Source organism: Colossoma macropomum, unplaced genomic scaffold, assembly GCF_904425465.1.
Source record: "Colossoma macropomum unplaced genomic scaffold, Colossoma_macropomum, whole genome shotgun sequence".
Taxonomy (NCBI): Eukaryota; Metazoa; Chordata; class Actinopteri; order Characiformes; family Serrasalmidae; genus Colossoma; species Colossoma macropomum.
The window spans coordinates 18,399,326-18,420,003 of NW_023494807.1; the positions used below are offsets into that span (position 1 = coordinate 18,399,326).

At 38.7% G+C, this 20,678-nt stretch overlaps 1 protein-coding gene across 3 annotated transcripts in view; it reads right to left on the reverse strand.

Moving 5' to 3' along the window:
• The window catches only part of LOC118796924 (interleukin-31 receptor subunit alpha), a 34,876-nt gene that overhangs the window by 7,145 nt on the left and 7,053 nt on the right, over positions 1–20,678 (reverse strand). For 2 of the 3 annotated variants that reach the window (XM_036556077.1, XM_036556078.1), the window contains exons 3-10: positions 16,001–16,146; positions 14,844–15,009; positions 13,944–14,026; positions 7,078–7,300; positions 5,503–5,691; positions 4,689–4,790; positions 2,951–3,094; positions 111–239 (exon numbers count right to left, since the gene is read on the reverse strand). In XM_036556077.1, coding sequence (XP_036411970.1) covers positions 111–239; positions 2,951–3,094; positions 4,689–4,790; positions 5,503–5,691; positions 7,078–7,300; positions 13,944–14,026; positions 14,844–15,009; positions 16,001–16,146 — 1,182 coding nt within the window. Of the gene's footprint in view, positions 1–110; positions 240–2,950; positions 3,095–4,688; positions 4,791–5,502; positions 5,692–7,077; positions 7,301–13,943; positions 14,027–14,843; positions 15,010–16,000; positions 16,147–18,005; positions 18,182–20,678 lie in introns of all 3 variants that reach the window. The other variant, XM_036556076.1, reaches the window with a different exon arrangement.

The following is a 20,678-nucleotide window of genomic DNA, read 5'->3' on the forward strand; positions in this document are numbered from 1 at the left end:
ACACAAATTAGTACTGCATTTATGGCTGAAACCAGGGCTGGTTTTACGAAGCAATCCTGACTTAGAGGACTGATCTCAGATCAGATTCCTCTGTATTTCTCTGGACTTACCCACAGCCACAGTCACCCATGGGCCTGCAGCGCCCCCTGCCTCAGTGTGGGCCTTCACACAGATGGCGTACTCTCCAGCCGACAGACCACTCAGAGAATACTCCTTAACGTGGCCCCCAAGCACTCGAGCTGTGGAACATGATAGAGTATTAAGGTTACAGGCCACTTCCAGCCATTTAGCCATATATATTCAAGTCAATTAAAAGGCTCTATACAGTGAAACTGTACTTGCTTGAAACTTGCATAAAACTAAATTGCATTTCAGTTGTATAACGTAAAGCGTGCAGCAACTCATTTGAAACTCAGCCACAACAGCTGCATGTCTCAACTTTGTGAAACAAGTTTCATGAAACAGCCAACAAGACGCCGCGTCGAATGGCATACTTTCAAACGAGTGATTGCATCAGATCAACTGGACGATTACATAAAACAGAAAAAGTTTTTTTGGGCAGGACAAAAGTAGACACCTCCCAACTGACTTAATATTGGTAGTTCTTCACTTTGTCAGTTTCCTAAACCACGACAACAAATGTGAGTTACTCAAAGCTAACGTTTCTGTAAGTAGCTGTGCTAACTAGTCAGCTAATGCTAACAGCAGTTTAAATGGCTGCTTGTGCCAGTTTATTCTTCTGCTATTCACTGTTGAGTGTATACAAAGTATACAATGATGAGTGACAGTTTTGTCCTCATTCAGTAGTCAGTAGCTGCATGGCAACAACAGCATACTCTAAACCAACAAGTTTCTTTAGAAGAAATGTTTATTGAGATTATTATTGTTACCATTATGATTATTAAGATTATTATCAATAAGAACATTTTGTTTGATGTTTGATTTGATGTTCATTTGATATTTTATGTTGACAGCATTTTATAAAAGCAATAAACACAGCATTTATTGCTCTAATGAAGGTTTGCAACAACTTTTTGAACATGATTGTATCTCTGGGAGACAATTGTGTCTGTTTACCAGAAAACCTCAGAGATGTGTCATAGTAAAGTGTTCAGGCCTGCTGCGGCCTGCTGCAGTCTGCATATCAACCAGAACTGGCCATTAATGATGTAGGGTTTAGGCTGCTGCATGGAGTCGATGAGCATCTAGAGGCTTTAGACTGTGTGGATGGAATAATATGGTTTTGCTGACCTCCCCAGTGCATATAATACACTACAGCCTCACCTGCCTGCATACTAGATGATGGCCTCGAAGATAAATCCATTTTTTATTGAGTGAAGCTTCAAGCACTTGACAAACAGACCATACACTTGGAGTCTGTAAATCATGCAACTTTAGAGATGATCTATGAAAACATATGGACTTCACAGGGTATGGCTCTTTCTCCATTTCATTTCAGCCTGCACACCAATGACTCTCTCCAATCAAGAATAATGACTGGTCAATCGTTTCTTCTTTTAACGAAGGGTGTGATAATACATGGTTGGATCTGAACATAGAGGAAATGTATGAATGTAGAGCTGCTAAATTTAATAAATACATAATTAAGTGTTCTACTAGACACAAGGCCTGTGCTTTGTATGCTGATATAATCTGTTGCTATCAGTTCTATTCTGATTCCTATGGACCCTATAAATAAAATTAAAACTCAAATTTATGAATAGAAATACTCCATGGTCTTGGATGCTGTTTAAAGGTTATCAGTCTTTTTCTGTTGCTGCCCTAATCTTTTATCATTAGTAGAGCAGTTCCACTGCTACACAGTCAAAATTTGGGGGCTTTACACCTCTCTAGCTGACAGTACGCCTTGGGCACTGTGACCTTAAGACTCATGTATGGCTGCTACAGTATGTCCCATTCTATTGGCAATACTTAGTACATAGAGATTACACAAGCTGTGCTATGTCATGTAACACTCTTTCGCGCAACACTTCGCGTTTAACTGAATCCACGATTTTATGTCTGTTTGTGTTTTCATCAATGTTTTCTCACTACAATACCCAGCACACATTATGCAAATACATCATACAACCATTAGGGACCCTCCTCATGGCTATAATCCACTGATGCATCAATTACGTAGAAGTTAAAGGGGAATTCCACTGATTTTTAAACATTTCTGCATAATTCAGTGGTTGTGATATAAACAAAGTTATCATATATCGTGTTTTGATGTGATGGTTCACTGTAGAGAAACACACAAACTCAGATTTCTTTACAGTGGTGCTGATAAGAACCAGGGGTCCCAAAATCAACAATGCAAATATAGTCATTTTATTTCCTATCCAAAACCACCAGTGAACCTACATGTGTCTTCTCTGGGGACCATTTTGCCTTAGAACACCCTTCATGTATCCCTCCATTGTGAATGGATTAAAATAAATTGGTGAAAATAAGTTTAAGGCCAAAACTTTATCAAAAAACTATCATAAAAGTTTCCACCAAACCACCTTGAATGACTTTGCTGACATTTTTTACCATTTAATTATGCTGAAATTTTGAAAAACTACTGGAGTTGCCCTTTAACAAATACAGACATGAAATGTGGCTTCCTAGCAGAAACTTTACCTATCTGGCTTCCTTCTGCATTAGCCAGCTAGTGGTAAACAAGCAAACAGTCCGCTCTCAAAGGGAAAAAAGGCAGACAGTCTGCCCTCAAATCCACCCAAAAGCAGCCATAATTTTTCAAAAGTTTTCCTCCCACTTTCAAGATACATCATCGGAAGGTTTTCCAAGTTTTTAAACTGAAAAATCACCACTGTAGAAGGAGAGTACACGTTTAATAGGACACATCCTGTAAACATATGTGTATATATATATATATATATATATATATATATATATATATATATATATATATACATAAAATATATATATAAAAAAATCTTACATTTCACTTTGCCGTTGGTTTTATATAGGATTGTGTAGTTTTGGATGAATCCACGCAGCTTCTCCAAAGGAACAGCTTCCCACTTCAGAGTCACATGGTTGCTTGCTATTTGCAGCACTTCCACAGTTGGGCCAACGGAGGGCGCTAAGAAACAGAGAAATGAAAATCTCAGAGGCTGCACTTTAAATCTCCTGTAAGAGCAGTTTTGTGGTCTCTTCCTCAGTTCCTAATTGATTAGAAACTGATTTAAAACAAGCATGCCTATTGACTCACACTGATAAGGCTAAGTACTTAGGCACTGAAATTTGCTACTGAATGGTACTGAGTTCTCTACACTCTCTGGTATCTATGGCATCACTCCAAACAACTTTTTGGGCACCTTTCTTTTTAAAAGGGAATTAAAACAATGAGCAAATTCTTGCATTATTAAATAAGTTATGATTAAAATAATCATTCAGAGCTTGTACATTAATGGTGAATTCCACAGATTTCTCTATATGTCTGCATAGTTAAATGGTTATAATGTAAACAAAGTCATTCAGAGTGGTTTGATGTGAAATGTGCCATTCTAGAGAAACTTAAGAAGTCAGAATTGTTCACAGTGGTGGTGATAGGAACCAGACGCCTGAAGAGTTAAATGTCTATAACCCCCCCCCTCACAGAACGTTACTACATTATGTGGTTATGAATACGTTGCCTGATGCTGGAGACAATGTTTATGGTAGCTCTGCAATAAGATTTTGGCCTAAAACCTACTTTTTCTTTTCGATTCATGGTGAAGGGGTACATTCAGGGTGCTGTGGGCTAAAAGAAAACCTATTTTTTTCAGATTCATCACTATTTTCCTATCATTAGCATTACATTTAAAAACTCAGAAGACACATGTGGTTCACTGGTTGTTTTGGATAGTAAATAAAATAGCTATATTTGTGTTGTAGACATTGCAACCCCTGGTTCCTATCAGCACCACTGTAAATAAATTAGTCAGTAAGTTTTTCTAAAATAAACCATTTCACATCAAAACAAACTGAATGACTTTGTTTACATCTGAGGGACTGGATTATACAGAAATGTTTGAAAAATCAGTGGCATTCACATTTATTAACAGTTAAAAGGCGTTCTCTGACATGAGCTCCTGCATCTGTAGCATACAGTTCACTGCAACAGACAATAAATATGACATATTTCTGAGTACTTTAGAAGAAGAACAGAATACATGTTGACACAAACAACACTTGTGATAAGTGCTTAAACATTTTCACACTGGCTTCTACTGAAGTGTACTCTGTGTTCTAAGTATAAGAAGAAAAATATGGCTCTAGTAATAGATCATATGCTACAGACACAGCAGACAGAGATCAGGTTGAAGACCACTGAAGTATTCCTTTAACTCAAATGGACGAGCAGTTTAAGCTTTTCTCTTGGCTTTTTAGTGCCAACATTTGATTAGCTGCTTAGTAATGCTATCTAGCCCTTTCATGCATGGTGTCCACATATGTGGACAGTTCTGTTACTTTTTAAATAAAAGTTATATGTTTTTTTAGAAAATCTAATTTAAAATTTAAATATATTCTTTGCAAAAAAATGCAAACTATGCAGATTACAAAAAAAGCATAATTTTAGTTTAACAGAAATCATGAAGAGCGGTTTCATAAACTTCTTTCACACTCTTCTCACACACATACTTTGCAATCTGATATATCCTGTGTTGCAAAAGATTTTTTGCATAACATCTGACCTCCTTGTCTAGTAAAGGCAACGGCGAATCTTGCAAATCCAACTGCCTTTCTGTAAAGGATCCGAACAGAAACATTATAGGGGACCTCAGGAAGTATTCCATCTGCAAGACAGACATACATATACCTGCATATGAGAATGGCTGACCACAGAGAGAATAACATGTTTCATCAAAGAGTTTTGGTTTTACAGCTTCATATTTTTGTCATATTGTGACTATATTGCTACATATTGTGATATGCTTTCAATATTAAAACCACACTGATGATCACTTGATGTGATACGATTCTGCATTTCTGACCAAAGTGTTATGTCTGCTGGATCATGTGACTGCCTTAATTCAGTAATAAAACTGGTCAGGATGCTCAAGAGTACAATAAAACATGTTGATTTTTTAAAGGGCTTGTTTGCATATTGCAGCCACTTGTGATATCAGTGTTGCAAATGCCAACACTGTGATAACAACTCACAAATTAAAGCATAACTCTTGAGTAACTACAAGTCTTAATTTCCTGAAGAAAGTGCAAAGTGATTGTGCAGCCTTAAGCAGTTCCCCAGTATTTCTAGGGTGTTGCTAGGTGATTACTTTGGTACTGGAGGTGATTGCTAGGGAGCTGCTACTATCTTACCTCTAATGGCTGCTAGGGGGTTGCTGTGTGGTTGATATTGTGTTCCAGGTGCTTGCTAGGGTATTGCTAGGGAGTTGCTATGGTATCTCAGGAGACTGCTAGGGTGTTGCTAGTGTACTTGTATCAAGATGACATAAGGGGTGTACAAACTTTTGCACAACAACTTTTTGAGCATTCCACAATCACCTGCGACAACAAAGCTCCTTGCAGACCCATTCAAGATTTTCCAATATAAATCGTCAGCTGTGTTGTTAGGTATGGGAAACCACTCTACCACAAAGCTGGCCTCTGATTGGTCTACTGCTGCTGTCCAGTCCACCTTCAGCTGGAAGTCGTCCAGTGGGGTGACTCTGATGTCTGCAGGAGGTGGGAGCACTAGGACAGAGCACATTAAACTGTTTAAAAAGAGTGAAATTCTAGACAATGTAAAATAAAAGAGACATGTTTTGCTGTGTCAGATCAACACTGATGTAGAGAGATTTAGTTAAGTCAATACACTGCCCATGAAAAATTTGGGAAAATTAAGTTTTGTGTTTAAGTGTTTTTTAGTCCTGTGGCGAAGTTTTTGTACCCCCCGCCACCCATGTCCTCAGTATTCTTCAGTTCAGTGTTCAAGCCTAAAAGGCCCATATCCTACATTTTTCTTGCACTATTTTTTTTAATGGCATTTGCGTGCATTTCAACACTTAGTCAGTTACAGCCGCTAACCGTTTCAGATGATTATTATCATGCATTCAGAACATCTGAACCTAAATTAGTCATGCCACACATTTCCAAACAAACAGAATCGAGTCAGCTTATAGAAACTTCTTTACCTCAGCATAAAATCTGACTGCTATTAAAGTTTAAATATTTCCAGTTCATAAGTCAAATGTATTTATAATGCTTTTCACTTAAGTCAGAAATTCAAAACATCTTTCAAGCTTACATTGATAATATTCTCTGAAATGCTAATCCAGAGTTTAGAAGCTTGATAACAAAATGACCACCAGCTGAGCTGTAAGTGATTCTAGACATTTGCAGTAAGCCTGTCTCAGCTGAGTGAAGTGGTCTGGACAGGATATATCACTTCAACAGATCAGCAAGACATGCAAAAGCTGTCATTAAGAGCTTCAAATGTCATAAGGAAGATCTAGTCAGCGTGGAACTTAACAGGAAGCCAGTGTGACATGCTCAAACTTGCTTTTTTGCTGGTAAGCATAATAAACCAGAGGTATTTTTCTCTAATTTAGTCATTGTAATTCCCTAATTTAGTCATTTCCATTCAATTCTACCTGCTAGCTAGTTCTGAGCGTGAAGGCTAGCAAAAGCCTCCTCCATGATGCATGAAGCACCACCAGATCTTTTTGAACTGCCACTAACACAAATTCATTGGACAGTTCAACACACTTGGAGGAGAACACTAACTGCTGATTCTGTTCAGCTTACAGATGCCTTTGTTGGCTAGCACTGGGCTGAGTGATGGAGGAGAGGGAGGACCATCCTACCCACCCTGAGAGAGTGAGGACAATTATGGACTCCCGGCCAAAGATGACCGTGGTATATCTGGGGAATAAACTCATCTTCTGCCAATACAGTCAACACTTTGCGGCACCCAGGAAACCCCAGTGTCTTTAACTGTCCTCTGAGCTGCAAGTTGTCACTATGTGAACTATAGGATTCTATAAACACAGACAGCTCATTGCAAACGTGAATGAAACAGGTTGTGCAACTTTGTGTTTAATAATAAATGTTGGCAGTGAAAACAAGTATGTTAATCACCTGCCCCTCCATCTCCAGGTATGCGTACATGAGCCGATGGTGATGTGCCAGCAGAGTTGGATGCAGTCAGGTTGCAGGTACAGGGATGGGCAGAAACATGAAGGATGCAGGACATGCTGGACGAGTCCAGATGATGACAGTCCCAGTGCGACCGGTCCAGGTCACTCCAGCACGATGCAGAATAGTGCTGAATTACACCATTACTGTCAGGCCACAGGAGAGGCTAAGAAGCGAGAGAGAGTGCAGAGATTAGCAGTTGCAGACGATAAACACATTTACTGAAGCATTTTGGTTAGACGACTGACGCATCAATTAATTAGATACAGCTATGTCACAGATTCAAAGGCTAAAAATATAATTTCCTCTTCCCATCTGGAGGCCTGAATGTGGTCCTTACTTTTGTCCATTTTTATAAACAACAGTATGTCATCCCATTATTGTCATATATGTACTAACACCGCTCCTGGTACATTTTTACATATGTTCTGGGAATGTCCCTTGGTTGAAAAAGTCTGGAAATATGTCAATTCAGTGTTGTCTGATTTACTGGAAATTGAATATAATTATGACCCATGTTTGTGTCTCCTGAATGACAACTCCAATATAGGGTTAAAGGTTATACAGAGTAAACTATTGTTTTCTGGATTTACTGCTGCTAAAAAGACAATCCTACAAAACTGGATTACCCCTGGACTTCACTTGGAATCATTCTGGGCTGTTAATTTACTTAGCATAGCAAAACTTGAATGTACGGCTGTGCGACTTAACCATGCTAAGCACATGACTGTTGAAACATGGCAAATTTTTGTGTTATGTATTTTGGATTTCCTGCAAGGTATACGTTGAATGTGGACATGTCATCCCTTATTTAATTTTGTGATGTACCTACGATCATTGTTGCTGTCCATGTCTCGTGTGTGTTTTTTTTTTGGCAGTCTGTTGCCCCCTATCCCCTTGTTGTTTGTTGTTTTGTGAAATAAAAATTCTTGATCACAAAAAAAAACAACAGTATGTATACAGTGTAAGAAACCACATAAAGTCGATCTGCGATTATCTAAAAGCTCACAACAGTTCAGTCAAGTATGTGACGATGCAAGTATGCAGTTTGTACAAAGCTAATTGTACATAAGCTTCCATTACTGGTCAGCTACATTAGCTTTGTAGCCTTAGTGCAAAACTCAAGAAGCAAACTTTGGGCACCACTACATTTAGGATAAGAGGGAGATCCTTTACATAACTGTACCATCACCCATTGAAATTATATTCTCTAAGTTGTATTGACTCCACACACCCCATCTCGTCTCCAGGCTTTTTATTTTATTGTTCTGTTTTCAAAACATTCGGGTTATGACAACGTACAAATATGTACTTTTTACCTGGTAAAACTTATTTAAGGTACACAGTTGGACCTTAAAACCACTGATGTACCTTTAGGGAACATTTACATTGTTTGTACCTTGATGAATGAATAATGTAACTGCACAGTACCTTTATTTTTAACGCTGAACCGTAAGCTAAATACAAGAATTTATTTATAAAAGTGCTTGTTGAGACATGTTGTGTTTAATAGAAATGACAATAAAAACATTACCATTGTTGTTTTTACTACAGTAGCAGATAAGAATGTCTGCCAAATGTAGTAAAAAGTTTTTTTTTCTGAAAAATGTAACTTTTATTGTCAGCCTAACACTGGATGAACAAAGAAATCAATGTTGGTTCAATAACTGAACCTTAGTAATGATGACAACAAAAGCAGCTGTTGAGAAAACTCTTCATATACTCTTCAAATTTTGAGTTTTCTTAACAGATTTTTACAGTGAGGTCAGATTGTTACTTGTGTATGAGAAAGTTCCCAGATTCCAATCAGTCTTGGACTAAAACAGATGCTCAATAGAAAATGCCCAAATAAATCATGATTTGTGTTTAAAGGCCTTTAACCTGCATCCAGGCTTACATGATGCTGAGCTGATGGCTTGGGCTGAGGGGAAATGATTAATATCACACACACCAAGTAAGTATAGCTCACAAACAAATGACTATGAATAACTGACTACAACTTTAAAAAGGCACTTAGATGCAGCTAAATATCTGAGTGGAGATCTTTTTTGTCTTTGCACAGTGTGCATTACTAATCGCACATGTGACACTGTACAGCCCTGGCTTAAACCAACAGTTAAGACATAAATATCAAGTGTACACATTGACTGAAATATATTTAGGGTTATTATGAAAATAACCAACTAGATTTTTCACTATCCTAACACTTCGACCTTTATCCAGAAAACTGCCTTGTGATGTGTCAAATTGCTTCAAGCTTCGTACGACACCTTTAGCCCCCAAAGAAAAAATACACTCTGTCTTAGTTACTACCCTCCTCTCAAACAAATTACACAACCGGAGACCCATTTCCTGCTGTCATAATACATATTCTCGCTTCCTTCAGAAACAGATTGCGCAATAACAGCCCAGACACCAGCACAGATCCATCAAGCGCAGCTCCACATGTGGACTCATTAAACAGTTATTACACATTAGGGCTGTGGTGTTATTATGAATGGGGGGACGATGATGAGATGAGGCAGGTACACAGGTAATTCTGCTTATATGAAGTAATCAGCAGTGTTAATCATATGTTCATCATACTGGTTAATAAACAAGACAACAAGAGTCAGATCCTTATCGTTTGAGTAGTTTCTTTGCTGACTTCTGCAGGTTTGCATCCTAAATGTCTTTGTACACTTCTGAGTTTATGATCCCAAGCTCAGTGACAGTGCGTTGTAAGACAAGCAGCCCAAGAGAGGGATTCGTGCCAAATTGTAAAGCAACCACTACATTAGAAAAAAGTGAAATGCAATGCATACATGACATTACTTTTCCATAGTCACATGTAGAATACCTGCCAAAATTAAAAAAACCCTCTATTACATTGTTTTCATGTTGCTGAACCTGCTGAATTCATGTCAGAATTGAATACAACCTAGCCTGAAATGTAATAAAAGCACAAATTTGTGGCTTTCCACCTCGCAGTACTTTGAACAATGTTGAATCAATGTAATGGATCTTTTACTTTTCTTTTTGGTGCATTTTCCTTTTAATGCAATCTGGTGTGCACTGCGTTTCACTGTTTGGGTGGCATTTCAATATAGTTGAAGTACAAAAAAGAGGTCAAGTGACATAAAAACATTGTAACAGAGGTTCTGCTTTTCACTTTGACAGGTATTCTGCATGTAACCTGTGGAAAAGTAACACGTGTGCATTGCATTTCACGTTTTTCCACTGTAGTGGCTGCTTTTCAATTTGACATGAATTCCTCTCCATACTCTCAGTGCAGTCTGGTTGGAATTCTTCTCCAGGCTTGATGTTGTGTTTTTTTACGTGAAACAAATATCATTTTGTTACATAGTTTATTAAGTAGGGGTGGCACAGTGGCGCTGTTGCCTCACAGCAAGAAGGGCCTGGGTTCAATTCCCAGGCCAGGTGACCAGGGTCCTTTCTGTGTAGAGTTTACATGTTCTCCCTGTGTCTGCGTGGGTTTCCTCCAGGTGCTCTGCTTTCCTCAAAGACATGCAGTCAGGCGAACTGGACATGCTAAATTGGCCCAGGTGTTAATGTGTGTGTGATTGTATCTGTCTGTGCCCTGTGATGGACTGGCGACCTGTTCAGGGTGTTTCCTGCCTTCTGCCCAATACCTGCTGAGATAGGCTTCAGCACCCCCCACAACCCAGAAGGATAAGCAGCTTAGATAATGTGAGTGTGTGTGTGTGTGTGTGTGTGTGTGTGTGTGTGTGTGAAATGAAGTGTGGTCTCTGACTTTTGCACAGTACAGTGGGGTGTCCAAACTTTTGACTGATACATGTATGAATGTTATGTTGGACTACTACTGAGTAATGGTTTCTTGAACAAACAATATTTGTACAGTGACATTATTTGTACAGTAATATTTAATATGACACTGTCATTTATTCCACTGTTTCCACTCACAATGTCCATTTAGTTCTTATTCATGCTACTGACTGAATGCTACACAGTCACAACTCCTATAGAAGCTTCAACTATATTCACAGTCCTCGGCTCCACTATGTGTCCATAAAGCAGTGTATTCTGACAGAAGATCTTAACCTCAGCATTGCCTCATCCAGCTGTGGTTTGCTCAAGGACAAAAAGACAAAGTGATCTTGAGGTGGCAACAGATTTCACGTAATGGCAAGAATCTCTAAGAGCTGAACTGACCACATACAAAACCACACACTCAGGAAATCCAAGACAACAGCGTCACACAACACCACAATGTCACTGCTGGACTGAGAACAGTCCACCAAGCAAAAATATCCAGCCAACAGCGTCCTGTGACCACTGATGAAGAACTAGAAGATGACTGTGCAGCAACAGATCAGCTACTGTCTCTAACTTTACATCTACAAGTTGGGCAATGAGTGGACACAGTGTTCAAAAACTACATCAGTGCTGCTGCGTCTGATCCACTCGTACCAGCGCAACACACACTAACACACCACCAGCACGTCAGTGTCACTGCAGTCCTGATAATGATCCACCACACAAATAATAACTGCTCTGTGGTGGTCCTTTGGGGGTCCTAATCATTGAAGAACAGGGAAAAGGGGGCTAACACAGTGTGCAGAGAAACAGATGGACTACAGTCTGTAATTGTAGAACTGCAAAGTGCACCTATATAGTAAGTGGAGCTGATAAAATGGACAATGAGTGTAGAAACAAGGTAGGTCGGTGTATGTATAACCTTTTATCATGGCTTATGATATCATGATATTACGTTTTTTCCACACTGGGTTCAATAACACATGGCTTGAGTTTAAACAGAGATTGCAAGAAACACTCAGGTTACATTTTTTTACTTTTTACAAACTGAGTTCTAAAGTAAGTTCAGTTTACTTCTTTCACATGCAGTTTGTGACTGTAAACGTACATGTATTTGTGAGACTGAGCATTTTTTCCTTCTCTAAGCTGGGTGGGATGAGTTTTCATTTTTTTGAGGGAGAAAAAAAAATCTCTGATTCACCTTCTGCCATGCTGTGGCTGTTGTGATTGTGCACAAGCTCCTCAGAAGAGCGACTGTGACACGTGATCAGAGCGTGACAGCATAGTAGGAGTTTGTGAAAGCAGAGTTGATCTGCCTGTCTAAGCAATCTCAGGAGAAACTGTAGCTAGTTTGACTAAAGTGCAGCGACGGTATTTCGAATGGCCCCCGTTGCCATTTGCATTTGAAATCGGGGTATACCAAATTACAGAATACCAGCAGGTCTACTTAGAATTCATGAGTTTATAAGTATAGCATATGAGGGCCACACCTATGGGAATTTTGTCACTTGTGTGATTTACCATCTCATTGTAGCTCTTACTACTGCATCACTTTTTATCAGTCTGACAGGAAACAGAACTTTAGTTTATAAAGTTATATGATAGTTAGTCACAAACACTACGTGTTTACATGCATTAATAATCCGATAACTGCGGAAAATCAGATTTTGTCAGGAATTCGATCAACACATTTACATGCAGTTGACTAATCAGATAATGGGGAAACTCCAGGCCTACACAAGTCAAACAATAATCGGATTTCTGCTTTGCAACCAGCCAATATACTCACAGAAGAAGATGTGACGTAAATGTAATGTAAAATTCAAACTTCATGGCTTTTTTTTAAAAACATTGCACTTTTTTAAACATTTCCACTTCACCTGAAAATATGAACAAACATCATCTAGAAGATGAAGAATATTTAAGTCTTTCATTTCATCAAGTACATAGTTGGTTTCAGCTCCAAAAGTGTTTTGCTCTCGCAGCAACGCTGCTTGCTTATTTTCACTGTTTTCGAGCATGCTCAGAATGAGAAATCCGAAAGAAATCTGAGTAAGAGTTTACATGCACTGAGAAATCTGATTACTCAGCTAAAATCCAGCTCTCTTCATCGGATTTCTGAATCAGATTTCTAGACTTTACTCCAATCATAATCAGAAAACTGCAGAAATCCAATTATGATCAGATTACTGAGTGCATGTAAACGCACTCACTGTGACAACAAAGAGCCTTTTGGAGCAGGGGGTAGTCTCTGTACTGAAAAACAAAAGTGAAATCCGGTACACATCGTGGTGTACAAATGCAGGTGTCTTTTTGTTGTAGCACCATAACAGCCAGCACATACACATCATGCAGGGATGGGGAAATGGGGGTGCTGAAACTGCAACTGTTAAAAGTTATTTTTAAAAATAATAAAACAACTGAATTTAAATGTTTTGCACATAGCATAGGGGTTTGTGTGCTTGTTTTAGTGTGGCATTGGGTTTTTTGATGTTCTGTTTTATATGTTACATTCAGTTATGTTATATTTTCAAAATCTGCATAAGCCATGCAAAGTTTTAATTGATGCGGCATTTTCATTTTTATTCATCGCTTCCCTTGTGAACTTTTGGTCGTTTTGGGAGCGCGTCGCTTATGTGTCCACAGTTAAATGTATGCAGTGTATTCAAATGCACTTGACTAGTGATGCACAACTCCAGGTTTTCTGAAGTCGACTGCCACAATAGTCGAGGGAGTCAAGACCTCGCTCCACTTCATCTTAACTGAGACAGCACCAGAGCCAGTGATAAATGGATATAGACCAACCTAAACGTTTACACAATTATGAGTAGCTACAGACTATAATTACATGAAAATTATTGATTATACCCAGACCCAGAATCGTCAACTTATTGGCCCCTGGGCACAAATGTTTAGTGGGCCCCTGCCTGACTACCTACATTACATGTTAAGACACATTCTGTTTGATGTGAATTATTCGAAAAATTCAAATGAAAGAAAATTTAGGGATTGCAATTTAGGTCTTGTATTACCTTCCAAAGCAAAGTGATGTGTCTCTGTCCTCTCTCATCTACTGGCTGGATGTGTCTCCATAGCTCCGGGGCAGTTGATGGGGCTGAGGGAAAGAAATATACATAAAATAAACTTTAGGAAATGTAGTTATTTCTGACAATAACAATAGCATGGTTTCATTTCATTTGAAAGTGAAGAAACTGTCAGAAGTGCAGACACTAAACTCTAAACTTTCAGTTGATACCATATTTGTGGTACAAGCGCAAGAAGAGTACAAAAAGTTGTTTCACAGGTTTTCAAACTAGAACCACAAAACGCTGCAAGATCATAGAGCCTATATGGGAATGGGGCACTTGTGTTTTTGGGACTAACTGCATGTGTGGTTTTTGTACAGCATTCATTCAAACATATTTTTTTCCATAGGAAATGAGTGGCAGGATGTTCAGAAATTTCAAATCTTAACATACCACAGCAAACAGCCTAGCAACACCTTAGCTATTACCTAGGACACCATAGCAAAGCTTAGTACCCACCTGGAATACCTTAGCAACAATCTAGCCACACTTTAACAACTATCTAGGATAACATATCAACGGCCTACCAAAACCTTAGCAACCAGCTGGGATACTATAGCAATGGCCTACCAACATCTTAGCAACCACTTGGGATTTCATGGCAACAGCTTTGTCAAGTAAACCTAAAGTTTGTTCATAAACCTCTCCCTTTCAGTTACAAACTGAATTTGAGTTTGAGTTTTTGAACTTTTTCGTGGGATAACTCTTGAGAAACATCCTTTACATTTTTGCCATGTTTTTCTCAAAGTTCTACATTGAAAACATCAGATGTTCAGACAGTGTTTTCTTCCTTTTTCCAACCATTTGCTCTCTCCATCCCTCCATCCTCGAACAGCCCCTCCTCACCAGCCTCTGCTGTGGTGGCTTCTCGGACAGCGCTCCAGGAGCTCCAGTGCTTGGGGGCTCTACTGTTCTGTGCTCGGACCCTCACGTAGTGCTGGGTACCTGGATATAACCCACATAACTCCATCTGCCAGTTGTGAAGGGCTGTGCTGACTGTCCAGGACCGGTCCTGAAGAAAAAAGGAAAAAACAGCTGCTGAGTGCAAAAAACACAAAAACTGGTTATGTTTCATCTCAGTCCTTAGCTGCACCAGGAAAAGATTTGATTGCAGTGATTTGACTGTAGATGCAGGACTCTGCTACAGTGCCAGTGCCACAACTTGCATGACAGCAGCCAGAAATTTGTCCCATTCTTAAGTGAACTGTGGTTATATTTGTTAGGTCATAAACCATCGTAAAATGAGTTAACCATGGCTACATTTGTTAGGTCATAAACTTCCAAAAAAAAACGTTTACTGTGGCTATATTTGTTAGGTCATAAACCTTTGTAAAATTAGTTAATTGTGGCCATATTTGTTAGGTTATAAATCTACATAAAATGAGTTAACTGGCTATATTTGTTAGGTCATAAACATTTGTAAAACAAGTTAACTGTGGCTGCATTTGTTATGTCGTAAACCTTTATAAAATAAGTTAACTGTAACCATATTTTTTAGGTCATAAACCTCTGTAAAATTAGTTTTAACTGTGTCTGTGTTTGTTAGGTCGTAAACATTTGTACAATGAGTTAACCATGGTCATATTTATTAGCTCATAAACCTTCTGAAAATTTGTTAACTGTGGCTGTGTTTGTTAGGTCGTAAACCTTCATAAAACTAGTTAACTGTGGCAACATGTGTTAGGGTGTAAACCTATGTAAATGAGTTAACTGGGTATATTTGTTAAGTTGTAAACATTCATAAAACAAGTTAACTGTGGTTATATATTGTAAAATGAGTTAACCGACCTTAAAATAAGTTTACTGTAACTATATTTGCTAGGTCGTAAACCAAGTCAGGAATCCAAACTTGAAGTTGAATTTGCTTTGTGAGACAAGCTTTATGCCATGTGAATGTTTGCTTGCTAAAACAAAATGTAATGCAATGTAAAGTTTATTGTAATTGTGTAAGAGTGTGAAGAAAGCTCAGGTGCTAAAACAGCAGGTATTTGTTATGTTCATACCTGATGAGGAGTGTTGTACTCTATCTGTAGGATGCTATGGTCCTTTTCAGATTGCAAGTAGATGTCTTCAGTCCACTCCAGCTTCAGACAGTGGGCTTTCATTGGTATCATAACAAGTTTTGTGATCCGCGGAGGATACATCTTAACTGCTCAAAATAAAAGTGATGAGAGAAGGATTAATGCTTATAGAAGCCAAATCCCCTTTACTGCTTCAAGATTACGTCTTTTGAATAGTGCAAGGATCACACCGTACATGGCAGCAAAGCCAGCTGGGGTGAGTGAACCTCCAAAGAGATCTAGCCCCAAGCATCACATCTAAATACATTCTTAAAAATTAAGGTGAAAAAAGTTTTTTTGAAGCAATATCAAAATAAAAGTGTTTAAATGCTATTTTGTGCCAGTCTCAGGTGCAGATTGGACAGTTTCTACTTGTGTGTTATGTACAAAAGTACCACAAGCCTAAAAGCACAGTAAATGTGTTTCTCGTTCTTTAGCATATGCACTTGAGGGAGGGCCATGTGAAACACTGGAAGATTACGCAAAACATGGGTGAAGTGATTGCACATCACACTAGACTTACTAAAGTTTGAGCAACTGACTTTGTTTTTCTCCACCTTTCAAAACTAGACGTAAAATTGGTTTTAGGCTCTCAAAAGGCGAGTTGTTGAGAGACTTCCTTTAACTATGGCAGTAGATGGATTGGTTAGATGGAGGCGTTAGTCTCAAACACATTTTGAAATAATGTCTCCCACCAGATTAACTCTGTTTAAATTCTCAGGGCCAGATGTACGTACGCAACAAGACACTGCGCAAAATATGCCATCATACACCTGGAATATGCGTCCCCAAACCATCTTATCCGTTAACCCCTTAAATGCCTAGGGACAAAGTAGGCCCAAAGTTTTATTAGATACTTTTATAATCTAAGAATAGCTCAGCCAGTTTGCACTGAAGTTCCCCATAGTTACTGAATAATAAGACTTAGCATGTAAAAAGCCTGGGATTTTAAGGGGTTAACAGACTCTATTTTCTTAATTGGAATAAAACAACACTACTGTAGAAAATTTTTGGTGGGGTACAACTTCATTAATTAACATTGCTATCTCTTCATCACTTCATTTTCTGTTTTGTCTCCAGCTTGTTGACGGCTCACAAGCAAACAGTTTAGTGGGCCTAGCTAAGCTGCAGTCCTAGTAAATTGAACGTAAATGTAGTTATGTTATAAATGAAGTCTGGGGGGAGGATGATGCCTGAAGCCCCTCCTTCTTCCAATCTAACACCCTATAAATTCACATCCTCACCTTCCGTTCCCGTGAAGAACGGTTTGTAGTCCCCACCACCATCTCCTCCCTGTTCCTGAGTCCTACTACTGCGAAATTGGGGGGGATCTGGCCTTCTAGCTACAGGCAGAAACTGCCCAGAACTCCAGCCCAAGTTCTCAGAGTTGTCACAAAATTCAAGCAAGTCATGGCATATACTGGGGTCACATTAGGGCACATTATGCAGTGCGCCTGCACTCGGAAGTACATCTGACCCAGAGTCACAACATTTCACAGACAGAGAGCCAACACTGTCCTTGTTAATATGTCATTGAGTTATTCTAAATATTCATTAGAGGGTATGCAGAAGGAGGCTACAGGAATACGCCAATGCTTTTCAACCAAATCTTTTTCTGTCCATCTGTAGCATAAGGTTGCTTGTCATGGACAATAATTTCAACGTTTCACTGTACAGAAAACCCCACTGACTGAAAACACACTGGCTTCTATTATGAGTGAGTTTTGAGTCAGCAAGTTTTCTGTTTTATTACGTACAGGGAAAAGCATGTAAATTTTTGCCTGCAGTGATTGACACTATGCTCTAATAGGTTGAAGAACCTCTCACTGAAAGGTTCTTCAGGCAACCAAAAGTGGTTATTCTGTGGCATCGCTCCAAAGAACCCTTTAGGCACCTTTATGCTCTAAGAATGCAAATTTGCAAAGTTATTTTGATGAAGCTATAATACCTTCATTGATCCCAATGAGGCAGTGACGAGCTGATCTAGCAGTTTCAGATGGAGAAGATGCCAGCACATCCACACAGAAGCAGTGAGACACCGACCCAATGTTCACTGAACAATGAGTGCGTGTTGTGTAGCAGGAGCCCATGGGCATGTAATTTGTGTAATTCAAACAATACGTCCTGCAAAGACATGAAAATAACAGCAGCTAGCAGCTCAATATAGAGTCACAACATTTACACACAGAGCCAACAGTGTCTTAGTTAATCTGATAACAGAGCTACATATATATATATATATATATATATATGTAATTTAATTTAAAATATTCTAGTCTATTTCCATTCTGCTGGTGAAAAGGTCACTAGAGGGCCTGCAGAAAAGGGTCAGACATTCATTTGAACACTCTATGCTAAATATAAGTAAAGACACAGTAAAGACACAGTGTTTGATACTTCCTGTTGGAAGTATCAAAAGATAGCAAAAAAGGAATGAAAAACAAGTTCATAGAGCCAATTTAGAGTTTGAAAGAGCTCAGTCTGAGTTAATCCCTTAAACCAGGGGGCTCAAATTCCTGTCTAGAATCCAGTACAATTTGATGATTTTGGCCTCATCGGTGGACCCCAGCCATTTAAGGGGTTAATGCTGGTGTTTGAACAGTAAAATCACCAAACTGGCACTGGCCATCCAGGACTGCAGTGCTAAACCCCCTATGCAACTTATGTATTTGTTTGGCAGTGGCTACTAAAGACTTTATAGTGGTTTCTGAATAATTAACACAGGCATCAAAGGACTAGCTCAGATTGCACTCAAACTCAAAACTGACCATAAAAATTCAGTTTCAGAATCAAACTGTTAAACTCAGAATTGACTTTAAGAAACTGTTTCAACCTTTTGAACCTCTTGAATCCCAAACTCTTGAACCAGTGTGTAATATGTAGTGGCATCAATAGGTGAGGTTGCAGATTGCAGCAAACTGTGTACCCCTCACTCACCCCTCCCTTTCCAAGTGTGTAGTAGAACCTACGGTGGCCATCAAGTTTTCTGCTATCGCCTGTCCCAATTTTGATTTGCTTCTTTATATTTTCGCTTCTTTGACGAGGATTCATTCTCCCTTGTTTTTTGTGCTAAATAATAAATGTGATCCTTTATTTGTCAAAATTTGGGTTCTCAAACTTCTCACAAAACAAAATGGTTAGTCAGCACTGGCAGCAACCACTGATTCTTCTTCTTTATACGTCTTTCAACTGGTGTTGTAGCGCCACATAAAAATGCAAAAGGCGCTATTTAGAGCCAGTGTCTGGTTTGTCTGTTTTGGGCTACTTTAGAAACATGGCAGCGCAACATGACAGCCTATATTGGAAGAGGACCCGCTCCCTATGTAGATACGAAATGCTCATTCTAACCTAATGAAAACACAAGGATTTGTTACAGATGATTATACAATAATGAAAACATGTACACTATATTCCATTTCTGCTAATAGGTTCCCCTAAATCTTTCACACTGCACCTTTAAGATTCATCATTTAGTAAGTTACTATTCTGAAATATTCAGTAACTGCAACGAAACTGATATATAAGTTGTGTGGTTATGAGACTGAGGAGCTGAAGTGTGGGCCACATATAGACCTTTCAAGTTTAATCAAGTCCAGCCAGGTTTAACTTTCACTACAATCAATTCACAGCAATTTACAGTGCAGTAAAAAGGTCTGTGGCATAATTGCTCCTCCATTCCCCACCCAGTCAAGTTCCCATTAACCACCAAATCGTGTTCTTCACACTTGATGCTTAGGCATTAATTCGCCTGCGCACTTAATGACGCTCACTTTTGGCAACATCAAATCCTTTCGTGCAGTCGGAGCCTTGCTTATTTCCTGTTTGACTAGTTTGATCTGACTGTGTGAAGAAATGCACTTTATGTACTTTGACACCAAACCTGTTTGCACTGCACAAAATACATCCCGTCAAGTGAATGCATTATATAGACAATGTAGCTTCTACTTCTTATGATATTTTTTAAGACTATTCAAACTATTTTAGTTTTTACTTTTGCTGATATAAAGTGACATTATCAAGTAAGATGACCTCACTGCTCTGGCAGATCACTTTACTTCCTTCAAAAACAATTTCTTGAAACAAGTAAAACTATCTGGCAGTGCAGGGTGATCACTTTACTAGATTAAACCACTCAATCAGAAGTAAAAGTAGACTAAAATAGGTTGAATAGTCTTATAACATTCTCTAAACAATCTCATCATGAGGAATCATGAGAGAGATATTGCTTAAACCACGATTTTGCTGTGTACTCTTTGATTTGCATGTTTGATAGGGGAAGTCCACCAAATTTTCTACATTTCTGGATAATTCTGACACTGAGATGTAAATAAAGTCAACAAGAGTGGAAACCTGTCGAAGCAGAATTCTTCACAGTGGCAAGTGAATAATAAGCCTTAGTATGTAATAAACAAGAAATTTTACGTTGAATGATAATAATTAGTTAAAAACAAAAGTGTATCATGTCATGCATCATGTTATTTCCTATTAGTTCCACCAGGACCCCTGTATTTGGCATCTTGCTCACACTTCTCATTTACAAAACTGATCTTCAAAGAACCACCAATGGAACGTTTCTCTGGGGAAGCAAAAGAGGTTCCTCGACAGTGGTAAAGAACTCCTC